General features: G+C 33.8%; 1 protein-coding gene across 1 annotated transcript in view; it reads right to left on the reverse strand.

Moving 5' to 3' along the window:
- LOC111050403 overlaps window positions 1-14561 on the reverse strand; it is a 63219-nt gene extending 48658 nt beyond the window's left edge. The window contains exons 1-11 of the mRNA XM_039438815.1: window positions 14350-14561; window positions 11571-11600; window positions 10821-10883; window positions 10442-10498; window positions 10095-10151; window positions 6510-6572; window positions 6223-6270; window positions 5450-5641; window positions 4199-4237; window positions 2227-2292; window positions 1717-1791 (exon numbers count right to left, since the gene is read on the reverse strand). Coding sequence (XP_039294749.1) covers window positions 1717-1791; window positions 2227-2292; window positions 4199-4237; window positions 5450-5641; window positions 6223-6270; window positions 6510-6572; window positions 10095-10151; window positions 10442-10498; window positions 10821-10883; window positions 11571-11600; window positions 14350-14405 — 746 coding nt within the window. The 5' untranslated portion in view covers window positions 14406-14561. The remainder of the gene's footprint in view (window positions 1-1716; window positions 1792-2226; window positions 2293-4198; window positions 4238-5449; window positions 5642-6222; window positions 6271-6509; window positions 6573-10094; window positions 10152-10441; window positions 10499-10820; window positions 10884-11570; window positions 11601-14349) is intronic.
- Between the last annotated feature and the right edge of the window lie 208 nt (window positions 14562-14769).

Consider the following 14769-nt stretch of genomic DNA (forward strand, 5'->3'; position numbering starts at 1 on the left):
ATTTTGAGCTGATTTAAATGTTTGATACTGGTTTGTGCCATCCAGCTTCAATGATTTTAGTTGAATACGATTGTCAAGAACGTACTTAGTTAAGTAGGCCCTTTGTGATTGTTGTTCCTCAAACAAGTAATGTAATCTAACGTAAGATAGGTTGCTATATGCAACGCATATTTTTTCAGCCCAGTTAGTCTTCTGAATCTACATTAAATGCTAATGCTATCAAAAGGCAAATTTATGAATAATTTCCAAGATAGTACTTAACCAAGCATGTTCTGCTTGCATTCAGTAACCAATCTGAATGATCCTATTTTTTAGTTTTTTATTGCGCTAGCAGGTTTAACGTTTGTTAGAATTATCGTTGAGAAAGACCTAGAGAAAAATTAAAATTACAAGAGAGGGTACTTTGTTGAATACAGGACACACCTAATTTGAAAGCTATAGAGAACTACGTAATGTTATGACTCAAAATTTTGCTTCGATAACTGATAAAAAATTGTCAACAGGAATTAATCACTATCATAAGAATAATTATTCTACAGAGTTGAAATTTGATTGGAGTTGAAAGTATTGAATTCTAAGTTTTCTTTGATACCCAAATAATATTGAAGTCTGTGGGATATTACTTTTGACACGGCTCTTTCTCGAAGATTAAGTGGTCCGATTCTCTATCCTTCACTAATCACTCCGACCACCATCAGCATTCTCCTACTTTTGTCAGATCTGTGTGTATGTGTCTGTGTGAGAGAGCTTTGTAATTATAATGCGTCACAACATAATACCCCCCTCCAGCTATTGCCCGGCGTTGCTCCAGAATAGTTTACTGGTAAGCAGGTATATTGGTTAGTATGATTACAGAGATGTGTTCATCACTAGAACGTGAGGCGAAATGTCACGGCGCATCCAATTGTACGCAGGATGTCTGTGTATATGCTACAAACTGTGGAAGGGGAAATGGGTTTCTCCTCTTCATGTTAAAAGTAATATCTCAAAGACTTCAACTATATCATTATTTGTCATTGAATTTACAATTGGAGAAATAAAAACAGGTGAGAATGGGAGAGAGTAAAAGAAATAGGAGGAACGGAGAAAGTAAAAGAAGGTGGCAGAAATAAAAATAAGTTAAAGGAGTTTGAGAAAATAGAAGTAAGAGAAACCCGAAATTGAACTTGTAAAAGGTTTACAAGCATTTACAAATAAGATGATACTGAATATCAATAAGATTAAACTCTGAATTGGCTGCTAAATTTAATAATAACTCAAATATGAGATCTACAAATTTCAAATTTGAATTCCAAATCTCGAATTTCTTTGTTGACAAAAACACACAAATACAACGGGGACTTCGAACCATCAGCATTGATTGAATGGGAAACATTGTTGTCTCAACGCTCTGTTGTCCCTTAACAGAAGGCAAAGATTAGGCAGAATCACCTTATTGACGTTAGCACTATTCTATTAAACATCGTTCATGGCATAGAAGAAATATTGGAGAAATAATTCTAACCAGAACTTTTTTGGTGGGAGAACAATATTCTGAACTATTCGAAAATTGTATAAATTTTTCTAATTGATAATTTCCTCAATTTTGTTTGACGAAATTTATTCTGTTTGCTCTCGATTCACTTTATTGCTTCCAATGTTCTACTTATCTAATGGGTTTAATCCACGAATCTATTATTCATGGATAGAAAACCAATATCTTCATAATTTACTCACATTATTTCTTCCTGTACACCATTCACGACAGTAGTACTAGGGGTTGGAGCACCGAGTAGAATGGGTTTTCCATTTCTGAGGAAAATCAAAGTTTTTGAAAAGTAAGGGTGAGAAAATAGAGATTATCAACTTGGACAAGAATGTCATGATTAATCACCAAGTAACTATTCCATTAAAATTGAGAAGCAGTCATGTCAGTGGCACTGGAATTGATCAGTTCCGACCTGAAAACTCTGACACCAGACCTTAGCCAGCCAGGTCACTCAATAGATTATTATTATCGTTAAAATTGAGGGAGTAGTTACGTCTCCCTCATATATAATTTCATTATAATATGTTATATTCATCCTATTTGACTACAAGAAGCTTTACTACAGACATATGAGAAGCGATTTTAAAGTATATGAAGAGATGTGTGAATCATTCCAGAATAGTTGCTCTTTTATAATTAAAATTACCTACATTATTCTACAAATGCTCTCTAATAATATTAATTTTCATTATACTCACATCATACTGGGTGTAGTGGTGATCAGTTTACCATCATCAGTCATTGTTTGAACGATTGGATTGAAACTGAGGAAAAAAATCAAATTTATATTGAAGTTACGATAGGAATAACGAGAATTATCCCAGCAAACATCGTAATCAATAATTGATGAGAAGCAATACAGATAGCATTTGAGAGAAAACTGCGTGAAACTAAATTTAGAAAATTCTAGAAATTTGAAAACCTGATTGAGGAATTTAAAAGACATTGTATTGCCTCTGTGTGGACATAAGAGGGAAGAATTGAAAATAGTCTTGTTCGGATAATAAGGTATGATCGATAAATTCATTGAATTATTGATAGCAGGTTACGATCCTAGAAAGTTGCAAAAATTGATGCAAAGTCTGCATCACCAATGTTGGGAAACTCATAAGAAAATGATGTAGTCCTGGCAATGGATGTTGAAAAATGGGTATAGGAGGAGAAGTTCATGTTTTCCTCCCATTGTTATAGTTGGGGGGGTGGAATTTTCAACTTTGCAAAAGGTATACACTTAGCGGTTCCACACCTTTAAAAAACGGACTAGAGATGCACACTTTTGCTATGTTCAGCACCAATTTAGTCCCAATTAAGCTGCATAGTAAAAGATTGTGCTCAGAACATTCCCTCAAAATTCCTTTGTCAATTGGTCTAGTGTTGCACAACTGAAGATTTCATACTCAACACTGAAGGTGCTGCGTGGGGAAATGCGTAAATTCGCAAAATTATACATCAAATTGAAGAGAATTTGCTCGATAAGCTCATAATCAGCATGGATTCTACCCTTGTATTTTTTTCAAATTCATGAGATCGAAAAATTGGTGGCAGACGTGTATTTTTTTCAAAATATCACACTTTCAAGAGAGAAATCTAAAAATTATAGTAAACATAGAAAAAGTTGTGGGATCAATATTGTGGGAAATTATGTGAGCTTCAATTTTTATATGGAACAGTCATGTCCGTAAGATGCGTAGTTCTGAGTAATTTGCGAGAAACCAGAAACTATACCTTCGAACCACCCCCATCTTCCTAGCAAAGGGGGTGGGGGTAACAAAACTGCGGGGTTAAAAATTCCATTCCAAACTTTCCGTTTCATAACCCTTCGTTGACTGCACTAATAGAAGAGTATTGCTTATCTCAGCTACCTGAAAAGTTTGTGTATGGATATCGCTACAGAATCGATTTTTTCCGTTTGAGGCCCACATGAGGTGTTGGGTTCACTCATCTCCATTTATTTTGGTAGAGAGTTACTGAGGAGGATATTCTGAGTAGGCTATTCTCTCCAAACAATGGACATTTATAATTATATTTAAAACTCCGTCAATTGATGTAGATACAAAACAATATTCTTCTTCTCGAAGTACAGTCTCCATTGCGGAGGTTGGCAATTCTTACCTTGTTCAAAACAATACTATCTTATAGTAATTCCAAATTGATTTTTTCCATAATATCATACTCCGTTCAATAATTAATATTTCAGTTGATATTATGTGAATTCATCTAAAACTTTTCTGTATTGTGAGCTCTTATATATAGGTGAATGAGTCACTTTATATTGTAATCTGCATCAGTATTTGTCTTTTCGGTCTCAAAATTTTATACTTTTTCCAAAGTTTGGAATTTTCTAATCAATTTTGATCGATTTAGTTCAATCTAGAAGTAATTTTTTTTCAAAAATGATTTTTGTGTGTTTTGAATTGTAAATTGAGTGTGTAATTGATGAATTTTAAGTGACACATAACCCACTTACACTTGGAGTGTTGTATAAATTAGAATTGCAACCATTTTGGGCTTATAAGCCTGTGGTACTTTTCTGTAAGTTGTGTAGTATTCTGAATGATTGAATAGATAATATTAGAGCACTCAATTGATCAATCAATCATTTTACCCTCATCATGAGCGTGATCCTTAGATCGAACCTTGAAGGAGAGAAGAATAATTCAAGATACTCACACAACATTCCCTCCAATATTTGAGTTCTGCATGTTGGTCCTGAAAATTTCAAAAATAATTCGAAAGCTGATTAATTGAAATCAATAGTGATAGATACTGACTAGCTTCTTCTTGTGACTTGTAGAGCTGATTTTCAATCAATTCCGACCGCCTTGACAGAGAAAATACAGGTTAAAATATTCCAAATATAATATTTGGATGATTTCAAACCAAATTTGGGAATAGAATAGAATAGAATAGCAGCCTCTATTTTCACCTAGGAGGGTGGAGTTAGGGCGCAGCCAGCCCTCTTTTACACTCTACACGCTAAATAATAATTACTAGATTGAACAAATCAAATTAAGAAAAAAATATCCACAATATTACAAACAAGGTGAATAAATATTATTGAAATACGAAATAATAATAATGGAAATAGAATAGGTTTTGGGAATTAGCCTGTTTCTTCTTTTCCAATTATTGTATTGTTCGTTCTATCCAACAATAAAATAACTAAATAGATAAATAAATGTTCAAATATTTCCACTCTGCCAATGTGTGAACACTTAAATAAGAACCATTATAGATTTCATGTTTCTGTCCTGCACAGCATAAAATTTTTATTGAAAAGTGAGGCTCAAAGCAACTCTGAGTATAAAACAACATATTTATTTCTAAAATGTAGCACATGTACTCTAATGTAGCACAAGTGAGACCAAGAAACTAAGGCAAAGAATATACAATACAATGTTAAGAATCGTGAATGTGCAATATGAGATAGGTTAGAAAATGTAAAATGTGTGAACATCAAAGAATATTCTGAGAAATGATTGAATAGACTTGAAGCACTGAACTGAATAGACGTGGGAAATTCAAGAATTATTGTGGCTTCTAGAAATACCCGAAACGCTACTGCTTGAAGAAGTTTTCTAGATTTTGTATTGAATAATATTATTTTCATTATTCTTACATCATAGTTAATAGAAGGAGAGGCCTTGTATACTATCTATGGAATGTATATTCAAAAGAGCATTAAGTTCTCTGCTATTCATCAGTGAATTTGATAAAACTATAATATATTTTTCATAGGAGTCAGAAAATTTAATTGATCGTCGCTTGACTTGACTCTAAAGTTTTAGAACCTTGCAACTAGTGTATTTATGAATAAAAGTTTAGGAACTCATTCGAAAATTTACTCTAACCTAAAAATGTATCTAATACCAGAGAAAACTACTATAATTCTATGATACTGTATTCTGTGCAAATACTCACATGATGTTCCTTTCCTTATCACCAGCGAAGGTGGTAACCGGTGTTGTAAGAGGAGGTGTAGGTTTCAAGAGAGGTTTCCTTGGCTTAACAGCGATGGGCTTAACATACTTTGGCGGTTTGATAGGTTTTATTTTTGGAAATCTAGGTTGACTGATTTTACCGCCAATCATAGATGTCACCACGGTTGGAGTCCTAGAAAATTTACATTCATCATCTCAGAATCAGCCATCATGAACTGATATTAAAAATTTAATATGTGGGATAGTTGGGGATGGTTTTTCTCGGAGACAGAACCTTATCCTCGTGGTTTGGAACCCACGTAGAATTCTCGAATAGTAAGAACGGAGTAGAATGGAATAGTAATGGAAGAATGAAGTGAATAGACATAATAAGTGTAAAGTTGGTGATCCATATGGACTACAGTACTTAATTTATGTGATAGAGATGAAAGCATAATACTCTATAGTCAGCACTAGAGTTAATGTTATTCTAGATTCAGTTATTTCTCCTCTCACCTACGCACATGCGTAGTGCTTATGTGAGAATCATTTTCAGCGAAAATAACATTCACCACCGTCTTATTCTTACATCATAGGTAATAGATGAAGAGATCTTGTCTATTTTCTATGAAATGTATATTCACAACAACATTAAGTTCTCTGTCATTCATCAGAGAAATATTGATAGAAGCATACATTTTTCAGATATCGATCTAAGAAGAACCAAGACTTATATCCACATAGAAGATGTTTTGAAAGGATTGAAATACTCACGTTATCTTAGATGTTCCGTCAGGCAAGCTCTGTACCACTGGAGCGATACTGAAAAATTCATTGAAATCAAAATGATGAAAGATGAACGATACAACTATTTGAAGTAAAAGAATCCAAGTAAAACATAACGTTGAGATTTAATTAGCTATATAATAGTTTAGGAGGAGGAGAAGCAAATCCTGGAACCTACTTGAAATCAATTTATCTCTATAAGAGGATCTCTGTATTTTCAACGCTTCTATTTCAATGTATACAACAAATATAAATGTATATAAATATATACTCACACAACATTCGATCCAGTATACCCTGTCGCAGATTGAGCATTTGCTGATGTCATAGAATTTCCTCTGAAAATTAACAATTGAATGAAGAAAGTTATATTACAAAATAATAACACAAACTGATATTGGGAAAAAGGTTAAATATTTGAACGAATGCAAAATGATTTCCAACTTACAAGAATAAGGAAGAGTGGATACACAATACAAAAAGTACCCAACAATAGAAACTTAAGACACAATAGACACAAAATTATTTAATACAGTACAAATTTCGTTCACATTAAACTCAAACATTAACATAATTTCAAAGAATCACAAAACTATCTAAATAATGGAACACGTAACAAAATTTGCTTTGTGCTAAGTTCTATCTACTTTCATATATTTGCCTATAGTTGGTTTGTACATTGTGTAAATTCAATTTTGTACAATATAAAATATGTATAATAGAACCTCTATAATTCGTTGTTGACGGGACCAAGCATTTACAACGAATCATGAAGGTTACTAATCAAAGAGGCGATGGAGGAGGTGGATGAATGGAGGAGGTGAGGAGGAGAAGGAGGAGGCTAACTAACTATGGAGGTTGAAGAAGAAAGAATTCGAACTATACAGTTCAGATTGCTAAATATTTACTGAGAATTATAATAGTGGTCGAATATAAGCCAGCGCTCGATATTATTACGAACGGACTATCGAGGGAATACAATTCAATACAAGTTTTTGATGTACTGAAATTATGAAGTGCCTCAATAAAGTAGAACCTCGATAATTCAAACATTTATGATTCATAATCCTCCATAACTCGTAGTGGGAGCTCAGTCTCTCTAAATCCCATTCGTATAGTATGAGTAGAGCAATATAGTATAGTCGTATTATAGTAGAGTATGATAGTAGTAGTAGAGCAATGTATTTCAGTCCCACTTTGTGCAGACAGTTGAAGTTGACACACTCCCACCACTAAGCACTAACATCACAAGCACGAACCTTGTTCTCTCCTCCGAGCTATCACATACATTTTGTGGAAATCAGTTGAAGAAAGTACTGCACTTTTAGAGGAGCTATATTCCATCAAAATCTATCATTTTCCTTCTATTTCCATGTTATTCTATTTTATTTTCATTTCCAATACAACTGTATCTTTTGGTCTCGAATCATCTGAATCTATTCCAGCAAGAAGAAAGCTCCAAAATCATTGTTTAGAAGCAACACGTGAATTGACACTGCTGGATCGCACTAATTGTTTCAAGTGCTCTCCTATTGTTTGGTAACAACCTGGAACACAACTCGTTTTAGACTATAATCACAACCATCATCATCATCATCATCATCATCATCTCATTTCTCAAGCACAAACTAGACAGTTATGAGGGCATCTTCCTCAATAACAAAGAACTCACTTTTTCATCTTGCTGGCTCCTCAGAGCCGTCCTATTAGGCAATCAATTCTCGTTACATTCATGTAACTAACACTCCAGCCGCTAAACCACAAATAATGCGAGGAATAATATTCACATTCACTAACTATCAGACCTGATAAATTCTTCAACGAGTATTAAAGGGTCCATCGCTAGAAATCCTACATAGGAAATTCGCAAGACAAATTCGCAAAACGATATTCAAATTATTTGGAATTTAGCATTCAGCCTATCCCCTCTTCTTCCTCCTGTTCCTCTCTCCCTTCAAATCCTCTCTTTATCTCGGAATTCTCACTCTCTCCCTCTCGAGTCTCTCTTTTCATTTCGCATTCTTCGTTTATCGTCTACATTCTCATTCCAAAATTCCCAATTTTCTCAAGGAAGCTCCTTCTCGATTAACAAATTAAACAGTGAATCAACATTCGAACATATAATGAATTAGTAAATGGATCTAGAAATATGGAATTCCAGATTAATTTCACAAATAGATAGGTGAGCATTGAATTAATGTCCGTTTGCATTATTAATGCTCTGCACATTTCATCTATCTCTGAACATTTTCCTCAATCACTTAACTAGAGATTGAATTTGGTTCACAAGTACGTGATATTATAATATAATATTAACCAAACTGAAATAGAAAATCTAATTTTTCAGCATTATTCTCTCTCAAATCATGAATAAATTCCTTCTACTTCTTGGAATATCCTTACTTTTCAGTTGACTCTATTCAGCTTTATAATATGAATTATTAATACTATGTATTTCTGTGTACACGATATCTCATCTTCCAATTAACGGAATGACTCAAAATTTGGAACTTGAGGTCCTCACACTATAGGTATCTGACATGAACAATATTTCGATCAAATGCAATTCAAGATAGCGACTAGAATGGCGAAAATGTTGTCAAAACCAGAGTCTTCCGCGATTTTCTCAGAAACGGCTCCAACAATTTTGACCAAATTTATACCTAAAATAGTCATTGCTAAGCTCTATCAACTGCCACAAGTCTCATATCTGTAAAAATTTCAGAAGCTTCACCCCTGAGGTTTCATTTCAGCCAAAGTTTGATTTTAGATTTCCAATAATTATGCTTCAGATAAAACGAAAAATTTCAAGTGGAGAAGATTGAATATAAAAGGCTCTACAATTATTTATGTTCAGTAACATTTTCACCTAAAATTGAAAATAAGCTCGGAATTCGAGAAAGTGTGATTATTCAAATGCAAAGTCAATGAGAGAGGCAAAACTGTAGATTCTATTTAATTATCCACTGGAATGGATAGCAGAATATTGATCTTGTCCAATGATCAATTTTGGATTAAATTTCCAAAAACTCGGCTAGGAAAGTTGTGTGAATGCGCCACACAATATTTATTTTATGTTTCTGAACTTTTTTCAATTCTCCATCCTGTTTTCAGTGAGTGAGCGACCATCTGTTAGGCACAGGCATAATACAAACAGCACTGATGCAATGCCAGGCCACACACAAGTCAGCTGATGAGGCTCTGGTGTACCTGTGTACCGGTGTACGAGAATAGGACTCATGCTTCAGAAGAAATTGGGGTCGCTGAATCCAAATATGGAATCAAAGATCTTCTTCTATCTTTAATTTCAAGGAGGTTAGACTTTGAAGAAAAGTGACGAGTCATACTTTGAGCAAACGTCGCTTGAATTGTAGGATCCCCATGTGGAAGCACAGGAGAGATGCGAAATATAAAATATGATCTTTCAACATGAGGCGTGATTCTGCCATGTGAAACCGGCCTTAGAAGAGTGGGCTGGCATAAAATGAGGGAGGAGAGCGTCTTTTGAATACTGTTGATGTCAGGCTCTCAACTCATCAGGCCTGTTTTACACGGCACAATCACGACTCCTGTTGGAAGATCATATTTTAGAACTCCACACAACATATCATATTGTATTCAATGATCTGTAATATCATTTGTATAATGGAATTTGTCATGTAAGTGATATCATTAAATAAAACTTGAATTGATTTGATTTGATTTGAATTATCACTTACAATCTTACATCAAATAGGTACTTCAAAACAACAGATAATGTGAGTTCAAAGTCTCCAGAATTTATGAATCAATAATATTTTTCATTCATGAGTGATTTGATGATGAACATGTAGGCTACATACCCTAGAGTAATAACTTACATGCTTTCTTCTAATTTTTTCTGCCATTCTGGACTACCTGGAAAGTCTGGGCCACTCCTGTGAAACAAATTGGTTGATAAAGAACTTAATTGATGCAAATGTGGACATTGGCAATATGAATGAATAGTATTGTGATTTAAGATTAAGTGAAAACTTTTTTTTCCTCATCTAATTTTGTCTGCCGTTCTGGACTACCTGGAAAGTCTGCACTCTTCCTATGAAGAGTAGGTACCGACAAATCGGTAGATACGGTAATGCAAGTAAATAAGTGGGAATATAGTCAATAAATCCACAGATAATATATATGGATGGATAGTATATGCTTGAAGATTAAATAAACAACTCACATTTTCTCTTCTAATTTTCTGTTCCATTCTGGACTGCCTGGAAAACCTGGTTTGTTCCTATAAAAAAATCAATATTTAGAGAATGTTGATGAAAAATCAACTGAGGCCTACAAAGGCATGAAAAGTTGTGATAATCTAACAAATGAGGATATCATCAATGAATCAAACTTTCTTCAACGTACAAAGAGCCAGACACTGGTGAACAAAGATGAAAACTTATCTTAGGGTACTCAGAATTCCCTATGCAGATGAACCCAGAGAGAAAATACTAGGAATAGAGTTCTGTTCATTAGTTCTGTTCTCTCTGGATGACCAGAGAAATAGATGGAGCATTAGTGAAACGATCAAATTGGTTATTTTATCTATGAATTTCACTTACATTGGTAGGCTTTCCTGCAAATTTTTCATCCAAAGTGGATTGCCTGGGAAATTTGGATCTTTTCTGTAAATATAAGATGAATATTGCATTAAAAAAATTACTAAATGCACTAGAAAATATTTAAGTCAACAAAGAAGATTCATCGATTCCGAGTCTTTAGATATTCAAGCTCATTAGTGCACTTTTAATAGAAAATCTATAGTCCAGATTCAAAGAAAATAAAAACTGATATTTCCTATATTTCATTCCACGTTGATTAACTCTCGAAGTGAGATTTCAATGGAATTCATCCTTACGAACAAATTAACAGGACTTTGTTGATTCGAAAACATGTAAGAATCGAAACATAGAATGTTAAACTGTCGAGCTTCAACCAAAAGGAAATAATCAGACAACTTTTAGCTTTCAAAACAGTACCTCGTACTCGAATGAGAACTGAACAGGATGGTCAATCTCTTAAATATTTATGATAATTCGATATTCAGTTTTATTGCTCCTCGAGATCGATTCTCATGATGAAATTATGAAGAACATATAAGTTCGATAAACATCATTTATAGTTACGATATTAATTGATATTAATTCATAATCAGTATGGATTGATATTGGACAATGATGAAGGAGGTAGAGAGAAACAACATGTAAATATTGTATGCATGACATTGTGAAGGAAAAAGTAACAATTTCCTAGGACAACCTTATTCAAGAACTAGCCTACTCATATTAATTTTCACAAGAGCTTCTACTCACATGAATTCCATGTACGAGCTTGCACCATACCTGTGGAGGAATGAAGAGAATTCTTTTAATGGAATCTTCATGAGAAGAAAAATTGCAGCAGAAACACTAAAACCCTACTAGAAAAATTGTTCAATAGTGAATCTAATGTAATTTAATTAATTAGTGCCCGGTTGCAGAGTCGACAAATAACGTCGCCCATAGTTAACAGCGCAGACTTAACTATTTAACAGGCCAATTTCGTTGCAGAGACGTTCTGTTAGCTATTGCTCTGCCGATAGGTAACAGCGCGCCAACAAACAGGTTTTTCCGTTGCAGAGACGAAAAACCTACAGGCAGATGACGTCATCTGAGGCTAGCAATAACTAAAAGTGCTCTTTATTTGAATGCCCAAAAACGTGCTTATAAATCCACTATACATTCGCGCCAAGTGTATTCTAAGGATATGTTTGACTTGTTTGCATGTTTTAAAAGACAGACGAAAATGGTTATACATAATAGTTAATCGCATTATAATAACGTTAACTATTTTAAACTGTATATAAAGTGTGGATAAACTGAATAAAATATCATTGACTATTCGAGTAGCTTGAAAGAAGATGTAATACAATTTTTAATGAAGTGTATTATATAATACATTTGAATAATCAATTATTATTCATTTTAATAATAAGCACCGTCCGCAGAGTCATTAGGAAAATATATTTTGAACTGGCTGCTTTGCTTCCAAGATATTATATCAAAATGCCAGAAGGTGATGAAATAATTCTGGTCAAATTTTCATTTAATCAATATTATTCAATAATAAATACACCAGTCACTTATTTTACTTCTACCTCTAATTTTATTTTACTTATGCCCGGTTGCAGAGTCGTTCCATAAAGTCGCCCATAGTTAACAGCGCAGACTTAACTATTTAACAGGCCTATTCCATTGCAGAGACGTTCAGTTAGGTATTGCTCCGCCGATAGCTAACAGCGCGCCAATAAACACGTTTTTGCGTTGCAGAAACGAAAAACCTACAGGCGGATGACGACATCTGAGGCTACCAATAACTAAAATTGCTCTTTATTTAAATGCACAAAATCGTGCTTATGAATCCACTATAGATTCACGCCAAGTGTATTTTAGGTTATGTCGACTTATTTGCATGTTCTAAAAGACAGAAGAAAATGGTCATACATTATAATAATAGCTGATTATATGTCATTATAATAACGTTAACTATTTGAAACTGTAGATAGAGTGTAAATAAACTGAATAAAATATCATTGACTATTCGAGTAGATGATGTAATATAATTTTTAATAAATTGTATAATTTAATAAATTTGAATAATCAATTATTATCAATTTTAATAATAAGCACCGTATGCAGAGTCATTAGAAATATATATTGTGAACTGGCTGCTTTGCTTCCAAGATATATCAAAATGCCAGAAGGCAATAAAATAATAATTCTAGTCAAAATTTTTTTTTTATCAATATTATACAATAATAAATACACCAGTCACTCATTTTACTTCTATCTCTAATCTTATTTTACCTAGTTCGTTCATTTAGCTATCAAAAATTCAAACTACCTTAACTGAAAATAATTACAAATTAGTCTGCAGTTTACGATTTCGATTCGTAACCTCCAAACATCAACAACATAATAAGCAGAGCAGACAGCAGTGTTGTGATGAATAAGCGCCATGCTGTGACGTCATCCGACTGGAGGTTTGGAAAAACTGTTCACAGTGATTCTCTACCCGTTGCCAATACATTAGTTGGATAGAAGCATACCACGCAAAAAGTGGTATGAGCAACAGTGTGACTTATGTGTGTGCCTTATCAGAGCCTCTGCAACGAACATCTATTTATGGGCGAGTTGTTAAATAAGGCTCTGTTAACTATAGGTGACTTTATGTAGCGACTCTGCAACCGGGCATAAAAGAGCAAATGGAACGAGTAAGTCGCGGTGAAGATCGATGCCACTGAACAGCTGTGCAATGATCAAAACATTTGAGTCAAAAAAACAAAAAATCACATTTTCTGATAAATTCAAATTTATTTTTGGCAAGAAAAAATACAAAAGAGCTGTACAAGGAATAAATTATGCTACTGCACTTAAATACAGCACATACATGAATGACATTAAACACCATCAGCAAATAATGTCCTTAGCCACATATTTTTAGATGATACTTATGGAATACATCAATCTGATTAATCCCAAGCCGTTAATGGAGTGAAGATTGTCATTTTATAGTAATTATAAAGATAGTAATTATAATTATATAGATTCAGCCAATGCGAGGAGACACCTATATTCGAGGAGTCAACTTTTTTTGGTTTTTCTCTTACTGAGGGTGATGCATAAAAATGAGTTTCTGAAGAGAAATAGGTAGGCTACTTGCCCATTGAATGATGAGAGATACGTGAAACCACAGCTCTAGGTGGGTCTGAATCATCGTGAGCTGCAATTCATGTTAAAAATGCAGTAAAAAGCAGTGGAAGCATGTTCAAAGCAGTCTTAATACGTAAGAAGAACAAATCATCAGCTGTAGCAGAGCTCTGAATCAATAATTATTCCTTTTACAAATGAATCATCTAAATGATCAACGAACACTAAATTTTATTATCGAATCCTATTTATTGATCCACAGGATTCAGTTTCATCAACTTTTACTTTTGCATCAAGGGTAGCTTTCATTCCTTTTATTTTGTAGAAGTTCAAGGGCCACACAATTTCAAATCCAGAAAATGCATTATAAAATATTGAACTGTAAATACCCAGATCAACTTACGATTGATTCCTGGCTAGAAAAACTAGAAGAACTGCACACAGTACGATTCCCTTCATCTCGTAAAAAAGATAACTGAGACTCAATTTTACTGATAAACTTGGAAGAGATTTTTTCTTTGAACAATTTTATTGCATACTCATAACAGAGTGACACTGAAGATCGAATAGCTGGGAGTATGGACTTATAAGGTTTTCTACTTGCATTGTTACCTCTATTTGAAATGTGATCAATCTTTGACTCTCTGATTTTGACGTCAGTGGATGTTAGACGGGATTATAAATCAAAAAAATTGGAAGAGTAAGCCTATAAACTCTCTTGTTTGAAGTTCCGAGGGGATCAATGCATTCAGAAATGATTAATGGTATGTCGTCTTGAAACAATGTATAGGCCTAAGTGTTGAGCACAAATATTTGTTGTTTA

This window comes from Nilaparvata lugens, chromosome 12 (assembly GCF_014356525.2).
Source record: "Nilaparvata lugens isolate BPH chromosome 12, ASM1435652v1, whole genome shotgun sequence".
In the NCBI taxonomy this organism is placed as follows: domain Eukaryota; kingdom Metazoa; phylum Arthropoda; class Insecta; order Hemiptera; family Delphacidae; genus Nilaparvata; species Nilaparvata lugens.